At 34.8% G+C, this 22,305-nt stretch overlaps 1 protein-coding gene across 5 annotated transcripts in view; it reads left to right on the forward strand.

Moving 5' to 3' along the window:
* The window catches only part of LOC100370580 (solute carrier family 9 member D1-like), a 34,737-nt gene that overhangs the window by 3,538 nt on the left and 8,894 nt on the right, over positions 1-22,305 (forward strand). For 2 of the 5 annotated variants that reach the window (XM_085499232.1, XM_085499236.1), the window contains exons 2-8: positions 5,220-5,332; positions 7,650-8,399; positions 9,984-10,172; positions 12,609-12,737; positions 15,285-15,377; positions 15,686-15,866; positions 16,932-17,003. In XM_085499232.1, coding sequence (XP_085355358.1) covers positions 7,737-8,399; positions 9,984-10,172; positions 12,609-12,737; positions 15,285-15,377; positions 15,686-15,866; positions 16,932-17,003 — 1,327 coding nt within the window. In that variant the 5' untranslated portion in view covers positions 5,220-5,332; positions 7,650-7,736. Of the gene's footprint in view, positions 1-5,219; positions 5,333-7,649; positions 8,400-9,983; positions 10,173-12,608; positions 12,738-15,284; positions 15,378-15,685; positions 15,867-16,931; positions 17,004-19,492; positions 19,541-22,305 lie in introns of all 5 variants that reach the window. The other 3 variants (XM_085499249.1, XM_085499243.1, XM_085499254.1) reach the window with 3 other exon arrangements.

Genomic DNA, 22,305 nt, shown 5'->3' on the forward strand with positions numbered 1-22,305 from the left:
CTACCCATTATTTCATCATAAATTCAGACGGTATGTAAATCGTATTGTAATAAAATGTGTGTGTTTTTTATGAACATGTTTGTTTCTTCATTCTAAGTATCGTTCAAATCAATGACACATTTTTTTTCAAAAATAAGTATTATTTTCCCGAGCCCGGCGTGGTGAACGAATATTTCTTTTGGATAATTTTTCGTTGTTTGCAAGATGGTTACAGTGTTTAACCCCAAAACAAAATATTTTTTTCTGAGTTGGTCTTCGAGTACAAGCTCATCCCTTACTTTTCCCTTACATGTTCATGCCTCCGGGCTTATGATCAGGGAAGTACGGTATACTGTGGCGATTCAGATCAGTCCAGTGTGAGTGATGAGAGTACTAGTATATCGTCGACGATGCCCCTTGTTCGGATGAAAGTTTTATTTCAAATTACACGGAAGTCTGTGAACAATCTGCTTGGTGTTCCTGTGACACTTGTCCCATGATTTGCCAGTGCAGCCCCGTGAATACATAGACGAAAATGTTTCCACCACCACCCTACGAACTCAAGATTGCATACTCCAGCATCCATACTTTGAATAATTTGCACGCCGCACAGTGCAGTACTGGAAACAGCATTTATTAGACAGTTAGACAAAAAACAAAACAAAATGCCTGTCTCGATCAATCTCACATCCATAATGTTTGTATGTTGATATGCTTGTAAATAACATTAACGTAAAAGTCGAAACAACCTAGACTAGAAGTCAATTTACCAGTCCAGCTAACTATGGCTCCCTAAGTTGCTTATATTTAATCAGATACTATTTCGTCATCATGCTTTGTTGCCTTACCTGTTTATACCTCATGAGGGCGTTTTTTATGGCAAGATGGCGCAAACGGAAGTCCTTCGCAGGTTTATGGTTTCTCATATTTAAATCATCATAACTCTGAAGATAATCATTTTTTTAATTTTTTTTTTCAAATTTATAATCAATATACATAACTTGATAAATACAAACACCAAAATAGGCTCTATTTAGTTCCCCTTTAAGAGAGATTCATGGTTGAGAGGAAGCATGTCATAAAACTGAACACACAAAATCAAAGGACAATACAATACCTGTATAAAATATGCACTGTTATAGGATCAGTGATAGTGTGCAAAAATAGTTAGACCAATTGTATTCTTTACAGTACTGGGACACATACCAACAACCCTGACAGTGGGAACTATGGAAAAGCTGCGTAAAATTGCATTATGAACACAACACTACAAGGAGGCATTTTTGGGCAACACAGCGCTACAAGGAGACATTTTGGGGCAACGCAACGCTACAAGCAAACATTTTGGGGCAACACAATGCTACAAGCAGACATTTTGGGGCAACACAACGCTACAAGCAGACATTTTGGGGTAACACAATGCTACAAGCAGACATTTTGGGGAACACAACACTACAAGCAGACATTTTGGGGCAACACAACGCTACAAGGAGACATTTTGGGGCAACACAACGCTACAAGGAGGCATTTTGGGGCAACACAATGCTACAAGCAGACATTTTGGGGCAACACAACGCTACAAGCAGACATTTTAGGGAACCCAACACTACAAGCAGACAATTTGGGGCAACACAACGCTACAAGGAGACATTTTGGGGCAACACAACACTACAAGCAGACATTTTGGGGCAACACAACGCTACAAGCAGACATTTTGGGGCAACACAACGCTACAAGCAGACATTTTTGGGCAACACAACACTACAAGCAGACATTTTTGGGCAACACAACGCTACAAGCAGAAATTTTTGGGCAACACAACGCTACAAGCAGACATTTTGGGGCAACACAACGCTACAAGCAGACATTTTGGGACAACACAACCCTACAAGCAGACATTTTGGGACAACACAACCCTACAAGCAGACATTTTGGGGCAACACAATGCTACAAGCAGACATTTTGGGGCAACACAACGCTACAAGCAGACATTTTGGAGCAACACAACGCTGCAAGCAGACATTTTGGGACAACACAACGCTGCAAGCAGACATTTTGGGGCAACACAAAATTGCGTAAAATTGCATTATGAACACAACACTACAAGGAGGCATTTTTGGGCAACACAGCGCTACAAGGAGACATTTTGGGGCAACGCAACGCTACAAGCAAACATTTTGGGGCAACACAATGCTACAAGCAGACATTTTGGGGCAACACAACGCTACAAGCAGACATTTTGGGGTAACACAATGCTACAAGCAGACATTTTGGGGAACACAACACTACAAGCAGACATTTTGGGGCAACACAACGCTACAAGGAGACATTTTGGGGCAACACAACGCTACAAGGAGGCATTTTGGGGCAACACAATGCTACAAGCAGACATTTTGGGGCAACACAACGCTACAAGCAGACATTTTAGGGAACCCAACACTACAAGCAGACAATTTGGGGCAACACAACGCTACAAGGAGACATTTTGGGGCAACACAACACTACAAGCAGACATTTTGGGGCAACACAACGCTACAAGCAGACATTTTGGGGCAACACAACGCTACAAGCAGACATTTTTGGGCAACACAACACTACAAGCAGACATTTTTGGGCAACACAACGCTACAAGCAGAAATTTTTGGGCAACACAACGCTACAAGCAGACATTTTGGGGCAACACAACGCTACAAGCAGACATTTTGGGACAACACAACCCTACAAGCAGACATTTTGGGACAACACAACCCTACAAGCAGACATTTTGGGGCAACACAACGCTACAAGCAGACATTTTGGGGCAACACAACGCTACAAGCAGACATTTTGGAGCAACACAACGCTGCAAGCAGACATTTTGGGACAACACAACGCTGCAAGCAGACATTTTGGGGCAACACAACCCTACAAGCAGACATTTTGGGGCAACACAACGCTGCAAGCAGACATTTTGGGGCAACACAACCCTACAAGCAGACATTTTGGGGCAACACAACGCTACAAGCAGGCATTTTGGGGCACACACAATGCTACAAGCAGACATTTTGGGGCAACACAACGCTGCAAGCAGACATTTTGGGGCAACACAACGCTACAAGCAGACATTTTGGGGCAACACAACGCTACAAGCAGACATTTTGGGGCAACACAACGCTACAAGCAGACATTTTAGGGAACCCAACACTACAAGCAGACAATTTGGGGCAACACAACGCTACAAGGAGACATTTTGGGGCAACACAACACTACAAGCAGACATTTTGGGGCAACACAACGCTACAAGCAGACATTTTGGGGCAACACAACGCTACAAGCAGACATTTTTGGGCAACACAACACTACAAGCAGACATTTTTGGGCAACACAACGCTACAAGCAGAAATTTTTGGGCAACACAACGCTACAAGCAGACATTTTGGGGCAACACAACGCTACAAGCAGACATTTTGGGACAACACAACCCTACAAGCAGACATTTTGGGACAACACAACCCTACAAGCAGACATTTTGGGGCAACACAACGCTACAAGCAGACATTTTGGGGCAACACAACGCTACAAGCAGACATTTTGGAGCAACACAACGCTGCAAGCAGACATTTTGGGACAACACAACCCTACAAGCAGACATTTTGGGACAACACAACCCTACAAGCAGACATTTTGGGGCAACACAACGCTACAAGCAGACATTTTGGGGCAACACAACGCTGCAAGCAGACATTTTGGGGCAACACAACGCTACAAGCAGACATTTTGGGGCAACACAACGCTACAAGCAGACATTTTAGGGCAACACAACCCTACAAGCAGACATTTTGGGGCAACACAACGCTGCAAGCAGACATTTTGGGGCAACACAACCCTACAAGCAGACATTTTGGGGCAACACAACGCTGCAAGCAGGCATTTTGGGGCAACACAACGCTACAAGCAGGCGTTTTGGGGCAAAACAACGCTACAAGCAGACATTTTGGGGCAACACAATGCTGCAAGCAGACATTTTGGGGCAACACAACGCTACAAGCAGGCATTTTGTTTATGACTACAGTAATGCCAAATGCTTCGCCAACTCTGATTTTGATTTATCCAATCAGATCTATGCATTTTACAGCAGAAATCGACTCAGCTCAACACGAGCAGCATGCAACATTTTGTTTTGTTTGGTGTTTTGTTTGGTGGTTTACTGAAACAATAATTGGAAGTTTATCAAAGGTACAGCCTGTATAATATTGTATCAATAGGGTTATTTCGTCAAACGGATGGCGCGTATTGATCCATACTGTGTGACAATTACTGGGGCAGTGCGACTTCTCGTAATAATAATCTGCGGCTACATTGCCTCTAACTTTTGTTGATTCAGTGTGTGTTATGTCTAGATACTACTTGACTCATTTTAATTAAAAATACAATTGTCACTATCTGATTGTCAAACTGCACTAATTTGTGCTATGCCAAGTTCAAATACATTACCCCACAGTAGAATCATACATGGAGGAGTATATGTACATGTATGGTACATTAAGCTCATAACACTGTGTGATTCAGACAATGGTATTGCATCTTTATTTGCATGAAGTATGTATTCCAGAATGCAGGATGCACAATGTTTACCATAAACTAAAGATAAATACCCATTCACGTTTTACCACGTTTTCATGAGTGCGTGAACTTCCATACATCAGTGACAGTCAATTTAGAGCTCATGAGACAATAAGCAAAAAATTGTATCAAAAAAATTGTTCTCTCATATGAATGACTTTGATCCATACTTGAGGGCATAATGGTCTCTATGTCAACTTAACTGTCTATGTCAATTTACCTGTACTATGTAAAAAAAGAAGTTAGGGCTTTGGGTGAGACAATAATAACAGGGGTGCAGCGCCCTGATGCTCATGGCTGGCAAAAAATATACATTTGTATTTCTTGAGACACGCACTTCCTTGCTGTCGTACAACATGAAATCTTTCTCAAATATATTTTTCTCTGTGAAAACTTCCCAGCAACACTAGCTGACAATGTGTCTAGACACCAAATGCACTAAAATTACTCCGATATGGCATTGCCCTGCTTCCTTGCCTATGTGTGCTCCCTGATTAACAATATACAATGTATTAGATACATCCAGAAATGGTGGTACTTTGCATTCATTATCTAAAATATATTTGCTGATATTTAATTTTCGTGGTTTCACATGATAATATTTAATAAATTATACTTTTTTTTTTTTTTCTTCTCAGGTCCAGGTAGCTAAGACGTGATATCAGATTTCTTGGCTGTTCCTACGAGGTAATCACATTGTCTTGGCAAGTGAAAGGTACCTGTACAACAAGAAAACACATCTTATGATATGGTATCGTATATAGTGATTATTTTTGTTTCTACTATTTAATCCGTTTACAATTTAATCTTTAACTGGTGTTATTTATTTAGCATAGTTGAAACATTGATGAGAATGTTATTGTTATCACCTTGCTTACACAAGTCGTTATGGATCTCCATGTTACTGTAGGTCACCTTACCATCTAAAAAATGTACATATTAAATTTAGGATAATTATGAAGATACACGTGAGCAAAACAATAAACTGTAATGTTAAATATGCTAATTTATGTAAATATTATCCTGATACATATTTATAGATATAGCAGGTTGCATCCACATTTAATATGAATGGTAAATCACCGGTCGTCAGAATGCGACTGATTTTGTGCGTCATGTTGTGAAGGCTGAGTGTACATTTCATTGGGTTTTCGTATCTTGTCATTTGGTATATTTATTATTCTTGCCACTAAAACTATATGTATTTTTTAAATATGACTGGTCAGTTTGCAGTTATCGTTGTTCGAATCTTGTAATGTTTTGCAGGACTTGAAGCCTTGTTTCTAGATTCTAAGACACATTTGAAAGTACACGGTCTCAAAACTGCCAACACTACATGTAGCAATCGGGTCACTGGACGACATCGCATGTATGTTGCATGACCTCAAGTGGAAACGTCAAGCTGCGTCATTTTTTTTTTGTCTATTTCCTGTTTTTGCTCTATGAGCTGAGAACAGCTGTGCTCGCATGAACATAAACTCTCATATTGTTAACAGTGAAATCATTGTAAACATCTCACTTACAAAGAAAAATTACAGCCATATTTGTTGTTGTGTTTTAACCCATAGTTTCTGGATACAGAATGGAATGTTTTATATCCCTTTGATTGACAAATTTGGTCATCTGTCACAATATTTTCCCCGGTAGCTAGGAGAAATTATGCTCATTTGGTTCAAAAGTAGAAAAAATTCATAAAAATGTGGCCCTCGCCCACCAAGTTTTTAAACCACCCACCTACATCTCCACAGACCCTAGATAAGTAAATAGCTTTGAGCAACAGTTGCACTCTCTCTCTCCCCAATTTATGTCCATGTGTGATGGGTAATTTACATATGAAAATACTTTTATTATGATAATTATTTAGCATAACAATAATATTCTTTAGTGCTTGTTTCTTCTTTCTACATCTGAATTGAATTTTAAAAACACAACAAACCAAAATCAGGTAATGTACGGGAAAAGATTATTATTGATTTGGACCAATATTTTTCATTTATATTTCTTTAGTACATGAAAGTTTGTGTATTAATTTAGCAGTAAAAACAGTGTTAGCTAGTTTTTTACAGAATAAAAATACCTGCCAACTTTTTTTCTTGCCATATCTGCAAGCATTGGAGGGGGGGGGCCTTAAATTTATTATGCAGATTTCCATATTTAATGAGTATTAAAATGAAATAATAAACTACTTATTCTACCAGTAAATGTCAATCGTAATTGCCCTCAAATTAAGATAATCTAAATATTTACTTCAATATCTCTACACTTGAATTTGACTGCCCTCTAGATTCTGAAGTTCAAGCCAGAATGTATCTCATAAAGGGGTAAATGGAATGTTGTTTGTGTCAGGAAAAAACTCTAGATATATGTAACTGTATGTCAATATAATTTATATCAAGCATTATATGATTGTGTATTTGTGTGGGTGTACAGGATGTGGGACGACCATTTATAATAATGTCATATCAGTAAATATGAATAATAGGAATAAAAATTTGTTGTTCTGATAATGAGCTGCGCAATCAGCATATTAACACTGTGAGAATGAGAGCATGTTTGTAGAATGCATTTGTTCTGGGTTCCCTTGTTGATGGGAACTTTACGATGTCTTCATTTTGTTTTATTCAGTTATATTTTTTTTTTTTGCGTTTTCATTGAAGAACGATAGTAATTATATTCAGCGCACAGCTGCCACCACAATCATCCACTTTAACTGTCTTGGTAACAGGTTGTGCAAGGTTGACTAAAACGTATCAGGAATATAGTGCGTGCTACCAGTGTGCGTATCAGGTGATTCCATTAAAAAAACAAAAAAACAAGTTGTTTCGTTATTTACTACATTTAAAAAAAAAATATGGTTGATAAATCAGAATTCTTTTATTCATCAAATCCATTCGTAAAATCAGTTGACTCTTTTTTTACTGTATTAAATCAAAGTGCAATCACTCCCTAAATGTGCTGTTCTCCCCCGTTTTGTGAATGGAATGACACTTTTGTATGTCACGGCTGTCCGCTTGTGACATGCCATCGATGCCCTGTGTGTAGTTGAATGGAATTCCATCTCTTGACAGGAACGATGGATTGAAAATGTGACACTGATTCCGATTCACTTTAAGTGACACTTGGGAGAAGAAGAGAGAGAGAAAAAAATACCAAAAATGGAATTAACAAACATCAGGTTGCTGATTTATCTGTTTACAATCTCTGTCACTCTCCTGGACACTGTGGACTGTGTTGGGATGGATTTTGCTGATCATGCTGTCAAACTGCATCGTGGGAAATCGTACGGACAGCCAAGTGCTTCTGAGGAATTCAACAAGTGGCTACCACAGTCTTGCAGAAACTTAGAAACATTGCTCATCGGAAAAAGGACGGTGGTCAAAAAATTAGACCGTGCTATTCGGGAAGTTGAGTTTAACCCGAAACTTTCACATCAGGAAAAAGCTTTTCAGATGCACATTTTTCATATCTTCCAGAAGGAGCTGAATGAAACTGAGATTTCTATTTTTCAGTCTGTAAATAGCCTAAAAAGGGCTTTAAAAGGAGACTACAAAGATATTATAAATATGAAGGAGAGTACTAGCCAGCGATTAGACGCACTCAGAGAGGCTACTCTCAAGGAGGAACAGGAATACAATGACTTATTAGTTGCCGAGAAACATCAACTAGAGTATTATGAACACTTACGACATTTAAATATGAGTAATACAAACCGAACTAAAGTGGAAGCCATGTTGGATTCTGTGTTAGACGAGGTAGCGCAGGCGGCTGATATCTTAGAAAACCAACTCATGGAGAATGTGTTTGACGAATCAAGAAGGGTAAGTAGGAAAGGTACATGTAATATACTGTTTGTGTCGCTTGGTTCACCCACTGAGGTCATGGGTCAAAAATTAGTGAATGTTGTTATTTACATCCATTATTTCAATACATCTATTAAACAACTTCCATTCCAACATTGGGACAAGAATGATTGACTAGGTTATATATTTTGACAACAAACTGATGTAATGACAAAATTACAACACACAGCCACATAAAATCTGATACCCTTGATACCCTTGTGTACATGTACATGACTTTGACAAATCGAAATCGATATAATCATATAACACACTATCTAGGGATCTCTACTCATGCACAAGATTGTGCATTACTTTGACAACACAAATGAGCTCAAAGGATTGTCATAACTATGAAGTTGATCGAATCAGTTATTCACCGTCAGTCAAAGTACAAAATGAGTACTGTTAATTCGGGTCCCACCTAACAAATGGACAGTTGACTTACTGGTGGCCATTTTTGTCCTCCCAAAAAGAGCTCTTAATGATTTTGGTGAAAGTTACCACATTGAATCTTGACTTCAAGCATCTTAATCTCAGTGATATCTCAAAATATCAGACACACTACAATTATCTGATTATGTCATTTTAGCCTAAAAACTGTATGCACAAGCATGAGGGCCAATAAATGCAGTCAAAGATCAATTTTAAACATTACCATGATTGTTTGATTGAAAGTGAAATCATCGTAAACAGTGTCAGTCATCTGAAGAAAGAATTATTTGGGTGGTTATGAGGGATAGATGCATGTTTCATTTAAACTTGCAAGTGAGCCTTTTTCAAAATTTCTGTTTTGGAGCCATACATGGCAGAACTGATCATGCGCAAACATCACATATACATGTACATGCATGCCATCATTTTGTGATCTTATTCAAGATGACAGCGACTAAAGTGCTAAAAATGAATTTGTATTAAGCATTTCTAAAATTACAGAACCACGTTCAGGGGGGGAGTGCCATTCAAAATTGGTACAGACGTTATGGGATGTTGAAACATTTTATATAACAAATTAAATTCAAAATTCATGTGACTGGTGGCCATTTTGTTTTCTAAAATTTTGTTCCGGTGCCATATCTCTAACATGCAGGGGCTAATTGTACACAACAGATTCGAGATATGTGGCTACCGGTACATCACATTGTCATTGTTATTATCACAGTACAGTAGAATGTATAATGTAACTTTCATACTTCATTTTACTTTTTCACAACTAGGAATGTATCACGTCAATAATTCTATTTTTTCGATATTATTTTATGTAGCGACTGGTATCTAATGATTTCAGAGATGATTTCTTGAGAAATATAAAACTCACATGTTCCACAATGTCACACTGTATGGCCAGTGACGAAATGTCACACCGTCTTTGGTATTTGGAAGACTTGTACAGTCCTACTGTATGGAACCGTCGTTAGGTTTACTCTACTTTGGCCACACCATAAACTACATCATTCAGTGTTAATCAAGCCAATTAGCTTGAATGTAATTGGTCTGGAGACTCAGTTAGAGCCTCCAGTCTGTTTCTCTGATGATAGTTTAACTTCGACTTTTAAATTGCAGTCAAAAAGTGCCGTTATTGAAGCTGTCCTACGAATTAATGAAGATGGAATAAAACAGAACAGAACACTGAAATCACTAAATGAAGCTGACCAAGGAATGAGTGTACTTATAGATGCTAATAATAATCAGTATGTACTTACAAAACCTAAAGATACCACCATACCACATGAAGACCACCATTTCATACAGGTAAGGGTTGGGTTACATAACCTAAAGATACCACCATTCCACATGAAGACCACCATTTCAAACAGGTAAGGGTTGGGTTACATAACCTAAAGATACCACCATACCACATGAAGACCACCATTTCAAACAGGTAAGGGTTGGGTTACATAACCTAAAGATACCACTGTACCACATGAAGACCACCATTTCAAACAGGTAAGGGTTGGGTTACATAACCTAAAGATACCACCATACCACATGAAGACCACCATTTCAAACAGGTAAGGGTTGGGTTACAAAACCTAAAGATACCACCATTCCACATGAAGACCACCATTTCAAACAGGTAAGGGTTGGGTTACATAACCTAAAGATACCACCATACCACATGAAGACCACCATTTCATACAGGTAATGGTTGGGTTACATAACCTAAAGATACCACCATTCCACATGAAGACCACCATTTCATACAGGTAAGGGTTGGCTTACAAAACCTAAAGGTACCTTCAATACCACATGAAGACCACCATTTCATACAGGTAAGGGTTGGGTTACATAACCTAAAGATACCACACCATATATAGAAGCATCCATCAAAATGTTCCCTTTCAAAGTAGCTGCATATATAGCGTACTAAAATTAGTTAATCGAACATCATCATGTCCGCCATTCATGTAAGCCATGTGTGCTTCAGATAGAAAAAATATGGTATTATATTTCATTTACATTCATGTGTCAACTGCATGCCAAGGACATGTCAAATCTGTCACTACATACGTACAATGAAAAACCATGCATTCAATCAGAGTCTGCTTCCATGCCTTTGCCAGCTGGAACATCTAAACAATTGATGTTGTGATTACTGTGCAATGTACATGTACTTTACTTTCATCTAACAGTGGTCGTGGCGATGATTATATTCTAAAAAAAAAAATTGTACATGTATTTTTTAATTTTGTGAATGGTGGTACTGATAAAATGAGCTGGTTCATTTCTGTAAAACCATGTCTGTTTTTAGTTATAATTTACACTTCCATGGAAAGGCATGTTTGTTCGTATATATGGTATTATGAGTTCCCATTTGAACAAAGTCTGAAAAGGGGGAGGGAACTTATGGATTAACCTTAATCCAAGTGCATGGATACCCACCTGTATCTTGGATATTCCTTGACCTCTCACATTCAAACTTCATACATACAATTTGCTTTGGAGACATAAATGTATGCTTGTTCATTCATTTATTTGATTTAAGTGAGCCAACTGTCGAAAATTTGTATGCTTAAAATTCATCAAAATCAAACATTCTGCCATTCCAGAACTGGAACTTCTTCATGTATGGATGGATTTTGTACAACCTAGGTGCATACATTGGATATAATATAACCTTGATGAACATTTTTATCATTTTTTTGGATCAGATTCAAAATGGCTAATAGGTGGATAATTATTTTGTTTCTAAAAATGCTATTTGCTATTCCGTAGTTATATCTCTGACATGCCATGAACAATCATGCTCAAATTTTACATATACTTCATGCAGTATGTTCCATATACCGGTATATGCACATGCATTTGTTTGATCAGATTCAAAATCCCAAAATGGTGGCCATTTTAAAAATCACCAAAATGGAGATTTCTACCATTCCAGAACTGGATCTCGGTTATGTATGAATAGGTTTTATTTATACTTGGTAGATATATAAACATAATGGAGCTCTGTTTTAACCTTTTTACCACCAGTTCTCTCTTTTCATCACAAATTTACTAAATAGTCCTGTTTATAGTCTGGACTTTCCTTCCGAAGATTGGTACAAAATTAGCAAAATTTTTTGAGTAAAAACTGAAAATTGACCAAATTTTGTCTTAAATTAGGGTTCATTTCCAGAAATATTGAAGAATATGAGAAAAAAAGTACAGAAAAAATGGGCAGGAACATATGGTGGTGAAAAGATTAATGAATCTGATTCCACATGTATATTTCTAATATGCCTTGAACATGCCAATCATGTTCAAACTTGATACATACATCAAACATCATGTCAGACATATGCACATGTAATTGTGTGATAATCAGATTCAAGATGGCTGCCATTTTAATCTGGTCCCAGATCTCGATCCCTCATGGACAAGTATTGTTCAGACCTAATTGGTACATACTTTAAATTTAATGGACCATCACGTTTTTCCGATAGGATTAAATGAGACAGAAATTTTGTTTCAATGATTGTTGTTCTAGAGCCATATCTCTAACATATCTTGACTGATTGAAATCAAACTTTCCACCTACATTGTAAATAAGATACAAGTTTTGATTTAAAATGGCTTACTCATTTCAGTGTTGTTTGAATAACATTCACGCTGTCATTTTGACTTTTATGTTATTTATAAAAGCTATGTTTTAATTAAATAATATATCATGTCATCAAAACTAAATAAATACTATGTCTGTTCTAGGATATCATACTGATGATAGTGTTGTCATTCTTATGCGGATGGGTGTGTCATTCTCTCGACTTGCCGTCCATGTTCGGCTACATCATGGCAGGAGTCATCCTGGGATCATCTGGGTTCAACATTATCAAGGTAAATTCAAACACGTCATGACGATGATGAGTTGTTGTGTTTTCAGCTAATAACAAGATCCCTTCATCCTATAAGCAGCGTTGTCCAAATAGAGACCTCGACAAGCTGTTGTGCAGTTGTTCATTTCACAAACTCATTATAATGTATTCTATACAAATCATGATATCAATCTCAGGTTAGAAAGGAATTGTTTGTTTTTTTTACCCTGCTACGTCTGTTGCATTTATACGTCATCATGCGGGTCTTTAGGGTCAGACGCATCCATATGTAATTTTCATAACTAATCAGTTGTTCATCGTCAAAATGCTCACGTCAGATGCATAATCAGTATAATCCTGTGAACAACATTTCATTTAAAAGTTTTAACATAATTCCAATCACATTATTGAAGAAGCTAAACTCCAAAGCTTAGTATATGTACCGGATTCTGCCGTAAATTCTCCCACACGAAAAATCGCCCTGGGCGGTTTCACGGCTGGTGGGCCCTTATTTGGGGTTCAAATTTTCAAAGAAAAAATGTTCAAATATTTTTGGGGGACTTATATTTTCATTGGAAAATCCACCTACGCCGACTTTCAACACCGGCAGTTGGACCACCCAAAACGAAAGAAACTAAAATTGTATGCATTTTTTTCTAGCTGGATTAATAAGTAGACCGCGCATCATTCTCCAAAAAAAATCATATTAACGAACCTTGTGCGCCAAATACAATTATTTTGTTTCAATTTATTACTAACGAAAGTATATTCTAAAAGAAGTTTCAAATAACAACGAACACGACTGCATTGCTTAGTAGCGAATGATCGTGGTAGCACAATCTGGTCATGTTGCGTTTTACAATTGTTGATTATTACCTAGTAATGATTATAATAACGTGCAAAAAATGAATTTGTTGAATTGTTATGAAATGCAAATAAATTTCAACTTATTTCATCATAAGCGAATGATTCCAATTGCATTTTCAACGCTCGGTGCTGTAGAAATGAATATCCGCTTGATAATTAATCAATGAAAACGATGGATGATGCCAATGTGTTCAAATTACCATAATACATTTAAATATGTTAATGTTATTGACCCCAGCATGGAATAGATTTGCCGATGTTGTTGTACGATCTTTTGGCTTGGATTTTGCAATCAAGCATTTCTGCAAAATCAAGCATTTCTGGCATTCCAGAACTTGATCTTGGCGTTTATGGATGGATTTTGATCAAACTTGGTACTTACATTAGAGATTATAGGTTCCTGATGCACGTCATTTTATTTTTCAGATCGGATTCAAAATAGCTGATTAGTGGCCATTTTGTTTAAATGAATGCACTTCAAGAGGCATATCTCTGATATGCTTTGATTGATTATGTTCAAATTTTATATATTCGTTTTACATCATGTTATAGATATATAGATGTATCGGTATTCAAAATGGCTATATAGATGTATTGAAAAATGGCCGACTGGTGGCCATTTTGCTTTAATTAATGCTGTTCCAGAGCAATATTTCTCAATATGGACAAGTACGTATTTGACGATCAAGATGTCAATCATTTTAATGTTAAAACATCATCATAATCAATCATCATCTTCTGGATCCATGCTCCTGACATGTTTAGGTTCCAACTATATTACTATAAACAAAACTATATATCTTAATTTTGATAACTAACAGGGACTGTGCCATGCATGGCGTGTTATTAATTATTTTGGGTTGGTTTTTGTTCTCAAAAATTTCACTGACCTCAGGTTTTTCTTTTTGAAACAATGGTTTTAGCTTCTATAATTGCTGAAAATGACAATATGATCATCTACTATGAACAATTAAAAATATTGCTTATTGTACAGTCATGGTTTGATACAAAAGAAAATTATTTTTTAGTTTGCTTTGAAATGTAAACTTTAAGTTTATATCGTGAATGAATGTTTTAGATCACTTGATCAATTCTGTATCAGCCATATTTTTTGTTATCACTCGTTGACCTGCAAATATGTCCTTTGACCTGGTAAGCCATTAACCAATCAGAATACAGTGTGATACTTTCATCAGTTTCCTTGTATTTACAATTGCTTTGCAGAGTTGCAGTATGTTTTTTTTAAGAGACTTAACAAGATTAGCACTCTTTAAAAAGTAAAATGAGTACTTAAATAGTTTTAACAGCTTTCATAATGATAACAGGTATAATGTATTTTACCCATTTATGCAATAAATTTGCGAGTCTTTTATTTTTAAGGCAATGAAACATTGCAAGAAATTGTGTTTTGATGGAATATATTTTTTTCTGACAACAAATGAAGCACCATGTATAGCGCCTAATGTTTTTGTATTCACTTACTTATTGAGTTGTTATGGTACGATTTCCAATCAAATAACAGGGTAAAACGGTTGTGGACTGAATAATGTGAAGTATGGTAATTTACATTACAATGTAGATTACGTAAAAACATACTGGTTGAGTTACTGATAAAGCGAATGTTGCGCTGTGTTGTTGTCGTACACACTTGCATTTCGTTTACTTTTCTCGATATTATATTGTTCATATGTTTATATTCTAGGCTCAAGTGCAAGTAGAAACTCTTGGCGAATTTGGTGTCTTCTTTATTCTCTTTATGGTGGGATTAGAGTTTTCACCTGACAGAATACGAAAGGTAAGACAGCCTCAAAACATGTGCAGTGATATACATAGTCCAAAACTGGACTTATGTTTCGGGTCGACCTCTTTCAGTTTGGCGATGAAATTTAGGTCAGTGTGTCTTTAGAAACAAAAGCAAGTCCATAGTAATGACAAATATGACAACATTTTCAAAATTTTTTTTTTTTTTGTGACAAATCAAATTAAAAATAATATGATATGTTGTACTAAAAAATATAATTGTAAATCACCTTGATTCCTGAATTCTGATATCTGTGTGATTTCTAATAATGTCAGTATCACTTCACTCATTTCATGCAACAGGTTTGGAGGGTTGCTGTCTTTGGTAGTGTTGCTATGACGATTTTGATGATGGTATGCGGACTAATGTTTGGATACATGCTGAAAATCATACCCAGTCAGAGCGTCTTTGTAGCAGCATGTCTGTCTCTGTCCAGCACTCCACTGGTTGTAAAGTTCTTAGGAAGCCAGGAAAAAGACACAGGTGGGCTATTTATGAGTGGTATGAATATTTATGAGTAGTATGAATATTCATGAGCAGTTTGTCTTTAAATGATTTACATGCACTTCAACTTAGTTTAATGTATTATTAATGAGAATATTAGATTGTGCTTGTCAATGGAGGGTATCTTATAGAAGAAAGTGCATAAAAATGAACAGATTATGTCTTGTTTAGATAGAAGGGAGTTCAAAAATGATTTCAATAGGTGATTTTCCGTTCAACTCCGAGATCTCCCCAGTTGCGTGAAAGACGTGCACGACGAGCCAAAAAAATCAAATTTTTTATTTCGTAGCCAATCTTTGACAGGGGAATTTGATTATTTGAATACTTACTTCACCGAAATTGACCATCATCAAATGTGTACAACACATTATTAAGCATGGAAATATTCCAAAAAATACTTTCACGTTTGTCGAATCTTATGCGATGTTTGTTGCCACTACGACGCTGTAACCTTTGTTTGTCCTGTTTGTACGTTCGATTTCACGCATAGCGCATGATCACACACGCACTGAATGGAAAATGGTCTATTATTGTCTGCAAAAAACGTCCGATGTTGATTATATAGTTTGTTACATTCGTTATGAGAGGGAGGAGGTGAATGTTACCCAAAAAGATTGTGTTTGCTGTGCGCATGTTTTGAATTATCCATAGCCCTGAGGGGTATGGGTTTATAATGCAATATTTTGAATTTTCTGATGATAAATTATCTATTTGACATATAAATTTTGGTGCAACAAACGTCTACATATATGGAATACAAATTTACACAATCACTGACATCAGCAAGTACTGAAAAAAATCATTGAAAATTTGCATCATCAAATATTTCCAATTGAGTCAAAGCTTATATATAAGGCTGTGTTTGACATGTCGGAAAAAACCTGTCAATGAAGTGACAAGCTGCTCTCTGTCTGAATAGTTGGTATTAAAAACCCAATAAAGCTTGAGTAATGATCGTAGAGTGTAACTGTAACAGCATAGCACATATGCTTTTCATGTTCAAGTTCATCTTACTCTTCTAATGACTTACAAATAACTCTACAGGCTTCAATCCAAAGAGTCCTCGTGAGAAGGGGGATCATTCATTTGACATGATCAGGAGAAGCTCTCTCCTAGGTAACAAAATAAAATAATATTTGATAACGGATGGTGATTAAAATTTGGATTTGGTTTAAAAGATTGGTTTAGTGTGAATTGCTTTAGAATTGGGGTTTAAAGAGTGGTTAAGGATTGAAAAGTGGGTTTGGAAAGTTTGCTGATAAATACTGTGTATAAATGTATTCATAGTGAAATACAGTCAGTTAAAATGAACAGCGTCGTCATAACTACTGTTTTTGTACTTGGAGAGGGTAATTGAGCAAATCACTTAGATTGTGAATCTGTTTCTCAGAAAGTACCAGGTCATACATAAAATATCTGGTCTTATACTTTTTTAATTTATCACAGTTGAAGCAGTGTCGGAATGATAAAGATACGATTATAATTTTCATTGCTTTGATAAAACATGGAATTATGATGACATTGTTCCTTTAAAGAAACTGATTTTATTATAATTCTGTGGTGAAGGATAGGAAATGTGCACTTGTAGATTTTTTTGAATATTTTTGGATTTCTGCTACTTTGGTGGTTTTAATTTCTTTGAAATATTTCGGTAATAATTTGATAACCTATTAAAAAAATGGAAATTTAAAAAGAATTCGTAATATTTCGTTGAGGTGAAAGATTCTGACAAAAAGTAAATACAAATTAGAGGTACACAAACTTGTTCCCATGGAAATAATGGCTTTGCAATTTTCTAATATCGTTAAATCCTACTTTAGAAGGCTTTGAAATGGACGTTCATAATTAAACTAGTTTTTGTACGCCACGTTTTTTCTTCAGAATTTAAAACAATTTATCACTGAGAATAATTTTTATAGCAAATTCTCAGAAAATTTCTTTCCAAAAAATGTGTTCTTAATAATACAAAACAGTTTTGAATTTTTCCAATGGCTGGCTTGCTGCCATTACATATACGAACTTCACATTATTGGATAAAAGTCAAAAACAAATTCAAATATGAAATCCAAAAATAATTAAAACAAAAATGCATGAGTTGAGTGCGCATAAAAGCTGTGAATTATTTGATGTAGGTTAATCCTGGCCCTGCTGTTTTAAATTTACTGTTTGGTCGTCTATAATACATGCTTATTTATCGACACTACACATTTAGTATTATTGTTATAGTATGGGCTGTTGCAGGAACGGAAGATATCAGATTTTAACATAACACAACAATACTTTAATTAGATTTGCAGTGTAACATACATTATAAGAGTCTTATAACAAGCCAGGATTAATAAAAAAACAGTTCTATGTCTTCAAATAAAAAATGATTACTCTGCTATAGCAGTTAGAAAAAAAAAAAGGTGAAAAAAGGATGTTGATAACAAATTACCGCATTAATGGTGTTAGCCCTTTTACTGCCATGGCAAGTTTTGTCACCTGCGACAAAGTAGTCCCATTTTAATCATTTGATAATTTTTTATATAGAAATGTCAAATTTTGTTGTTTTGGTTCAAAATTACTGTTGACTTTTTAAAAAAATGTGTATTAACATAATTTCTTTGCTAATTTTGGACAAAATGTACACAAGTGCAAATTTTCTACAGTTCCTAATCAAAATGTTTGAAAAAATATGCATCGTTTTGTAAATTGTGTCAAAGGTTAACATTTAAACAGTACTAATAAAAACTAAATTATTTTCTCTTTTGACCATAAAAATTATCAGTTTTCATACTGTTTAGCATTATTACATCCTTTGTTGACAAATTTCATATTGGGGTTCCTGAGAATTTTTTTTGCAGGCATTCTGATATGAAAAAACAAAAGAAAAAGTCTGCTTTTGTGTTCTATCTGTCCTAGCAGAGTAACCAAGCATTAAACTGGCCAATAGGAAGGGCTCTTTCTTTCATTGACTTGTGTTGTATACCAGTATATGTTGTGCATGTTCTTTGATCATTGATCGCAGCCAGTCATTAACCACATTTACATACTATCAATGTGTTACCATATGCCATCTCAATTTAATATGTTGAATATGTTATTTTCAAAAAATTTCATGATTTTCTTGAATTATTTTATATCTTGACTCACCATATTCCTCGCCTGTTCTCGCCATGACCAACATTTTGAACTTGTCATGAATTATTTAGTTTATCAGTAATATTTACTGGAAAAAATTGAAATCGTTCGTTCTGGCGATAAATGTGGCAGTGCATGTTTTATTAATTCCGCTACCCACCATCAGACCATGCATTCACTCAGCGTCACTGCTTTGAACAATACTTTATTGAATATGATAAAAAATGTTCATCTCTGTTTATATATAAAAAAAATTTACTTGATTTTATGATTTAAATTGTGATACAAAAAAACAAACAAAAAAACTGAAGCCACATAACCCAAGAGCTTGAACAAACACCTGGTATCACTAATACCATGTGATTACATCACAGCTGCTGTAAGTGAAAATGGTCTGATATGAACAATACCAAATCTCCCTCTGGCCTTTCAATCATTTTTTTATTCTGCATGTGAATGTTTTACATTTTCTATACATATAGGAAAGTCCATGGGTGGTCATAATAATGAGTATGCTGATTTGTTTAAAGGTAGTTGGTTACAATGCATTCCATTTTAATATAAGGAAGACAATATGGATAAATACGGTCTAGTGTTTTTGCCTGATGTATTTAGTTTCAATCAGTCACAATTCTGTATCAGAATTCTGTATACAAGTCAGTCTGAATTCTGTAATCAGGAATCAATATCAAAATTAGTCAGATTTCTGTATCAGAAATCTATATACAAATCTTTTAGAATTATGTATCAAGAAATCCATATGAAAATCAGTCAGAATTCTGTATCAGAAATCTATATTCAAATCATTTAGAATTCTGTATCAGAAATCCATATCTAAATCAATCAGAATTCTGTATCAGAAATCTATATCCAAATCAATCAGAATTCTGTATCAGAAATCTATATCCAAATCAATCAGAATTCTGTATCAGAAATCTATATCCATATCAGAGTTCTGTATCAGAAATCTATATCCAAATCAGTCAAAATTTTGTATCAGAAATCTATATCCAAATCAATCAGAATTCTGTATCAGAAATCTATATTCAAATCATTTAGAATTCTGTATCAGAAATCCATATCTAAATCAATCAGAATTCTGTATCAGAAATCTATATCCAAATCAATCAGAATTCTGTATCAGAAATCTATATCCAAATCAATCAGAGTTCTGTATCAGAAATCTATATCCAAATCAGTCAAAATTTTGTATCAGAAATCTATATCCAAATCAATCAGAATTCTGTATCAGAAATCTATATCTAAATCAATCAGAATTCTGTATCAGAAATCTATATCCAAATCAATCAGAATTCTGTATCAGAAATCTATATCCAAATCAATCAGAGTTCTGTATCAGAAATCTATATCCAAATCAGTCAAAATTTTGTATCAGAAATTTATATCTAAATCAATCAGAATTCTGTATCAGAAATCTATATCCAAATCAACCAGAATTCTGTATCAGAAATCTATATCTAAATCAATCAGAATTCTGTATCAGAAATCTATATCCAAATCAGAGTTCTGTATCAGAAATCTATATCCAAATCAGTCAAAATTTTGTATCAGAAATCTATATCCAAATCAATCAGAATTCTGTATCAGAAATCTATATTCAAATCATTTAGAATTCTGTATCAGAAATCCATATCTAAATCAATCAGAATTCTGTATCAGAAATCTATATCCAAATCAATCAGAATTCTGTATCAGAAATCTATATCCAAATCAATCAGAGTTCTGTATCAGAAATCTATATCCAAATCAGTCAAAATTTTGTATCAGAAATCTATATCCAAATCAATCAGAATTCTGTATCAGAAATCTATATCTAAATCAATCAGAATTCTGTATCAGAAATCTATATCCAAATCAATCAGAATTCTGTATCAGAAATCTATATCCAAATCAATCAGAGTTCTGTATCAGAAATCTATATCCAAATCAGTCAAAATTTTGTATCAGAAATCTATATCTAAATCAATCAGAATTCTGTATCAGAAATCTATATCCAAATCAACCAGAATTCTGTATCAGAAATCTATATCCAAATCAATCAGAATTCTGTATCAGAAATCTATATCCAAATCAATCAGAATTCTGTATCAGAAATCTATATCCAAATCAATCAGAGTTCTGTATCAGAAATCTATATCCAAATCAGTCAAAATTTTGTATCAGAAATCTATATCTAAATCAATCAGAATTCTGTATCAGAAATCTATATCCAAATCAACCAGAATTCTGTATCAGAAATCTATATCCAAATCAACCAGAATTCTGTATCAGAAATCTATATCCAAATCAATCAGAATTCTGTATCAGAAATCTATATCCAAATCAATCAGAATTCTGTATCAGAAATCTATATCCAAATCAATCAGAGTTCTGTATCAGAAATCTATATCCAAATCAGTCAAAATTTTGTATCAGAAATCTATATCTAAATCAATCAGAATTCTGTATCAGAAATCTATATCCAAATCAACCAGAATTCTGTATCAGAAATCTATATCCAAATCAATCAGAATTCTGTATCAGAAATCTATATCCAAATCAATCAGACTTCTGTATCAGAAATCTATATTCAAATTATTTAGAATTATGTATCATAAATCTATATCCAAATCAATCAAAATTCTGTATCAGAAATCTATATCCAAATCAATCAGAATTATGTATCAGAAATCTATATTCAAATTATTTAGAATTATGTATCAGAAATCTATATCCAAATCAATTAGAAGTCTGTATCAGAAATCTATATTCAAATTATTTAGAATTGTGTATCAGAAATCTATATCCAAATCAATCAGAATTCTGTATCAGAAATCTATATCCAAATCAATCAGAATTCTGTATCAAAAATCTATATCCAAATCAATCAAAATTCTGTATCAGAAATCTATATTCAAATCATTTAGAATTATGTATCAAAAATCTACATGTATATGCAAATCAATCAGAATTCTGTATCAGAAATCCATATCCAAATCAGTCAAAATTCTGTATCAGAAATCTATATCCAAATCAATCAGAATTCTGTATCAGAAATCTATATCTAAATCAATCAGAACTCTGTATCAGAAATCTATATCCAAATCAGTCAGAATTCTGTATCATAAATCCATATCCAAATCAGTCAAAATGCTATATCAGAATTCTTTATCCAAATCAATCAGAATTCTGTATCAAAAATCCATATCCAAATCAGTCAAAATGCTATATCAGAATTCTTTATCCAAATCAGTCAGAATTATGTATAAGGCAAAGACACTAATCATGCACATCT

Source organism: Saccoglossus kowalevskii, chromosome 1, assembly GCF_978046115.1.
Source record: "Saccoglossus kowalevskii chromosome 1, keSacKowa6.1, whole genome shotgun sequence".
In the NCBI taxonomy this organism is placed as follows: domain Eukaryota; kingdom Metazoa; phylum Hemichordata; class Enteropneusta; family Harrimaniidae; genus Saccoglossus; species Saccoglossus kowalevskii.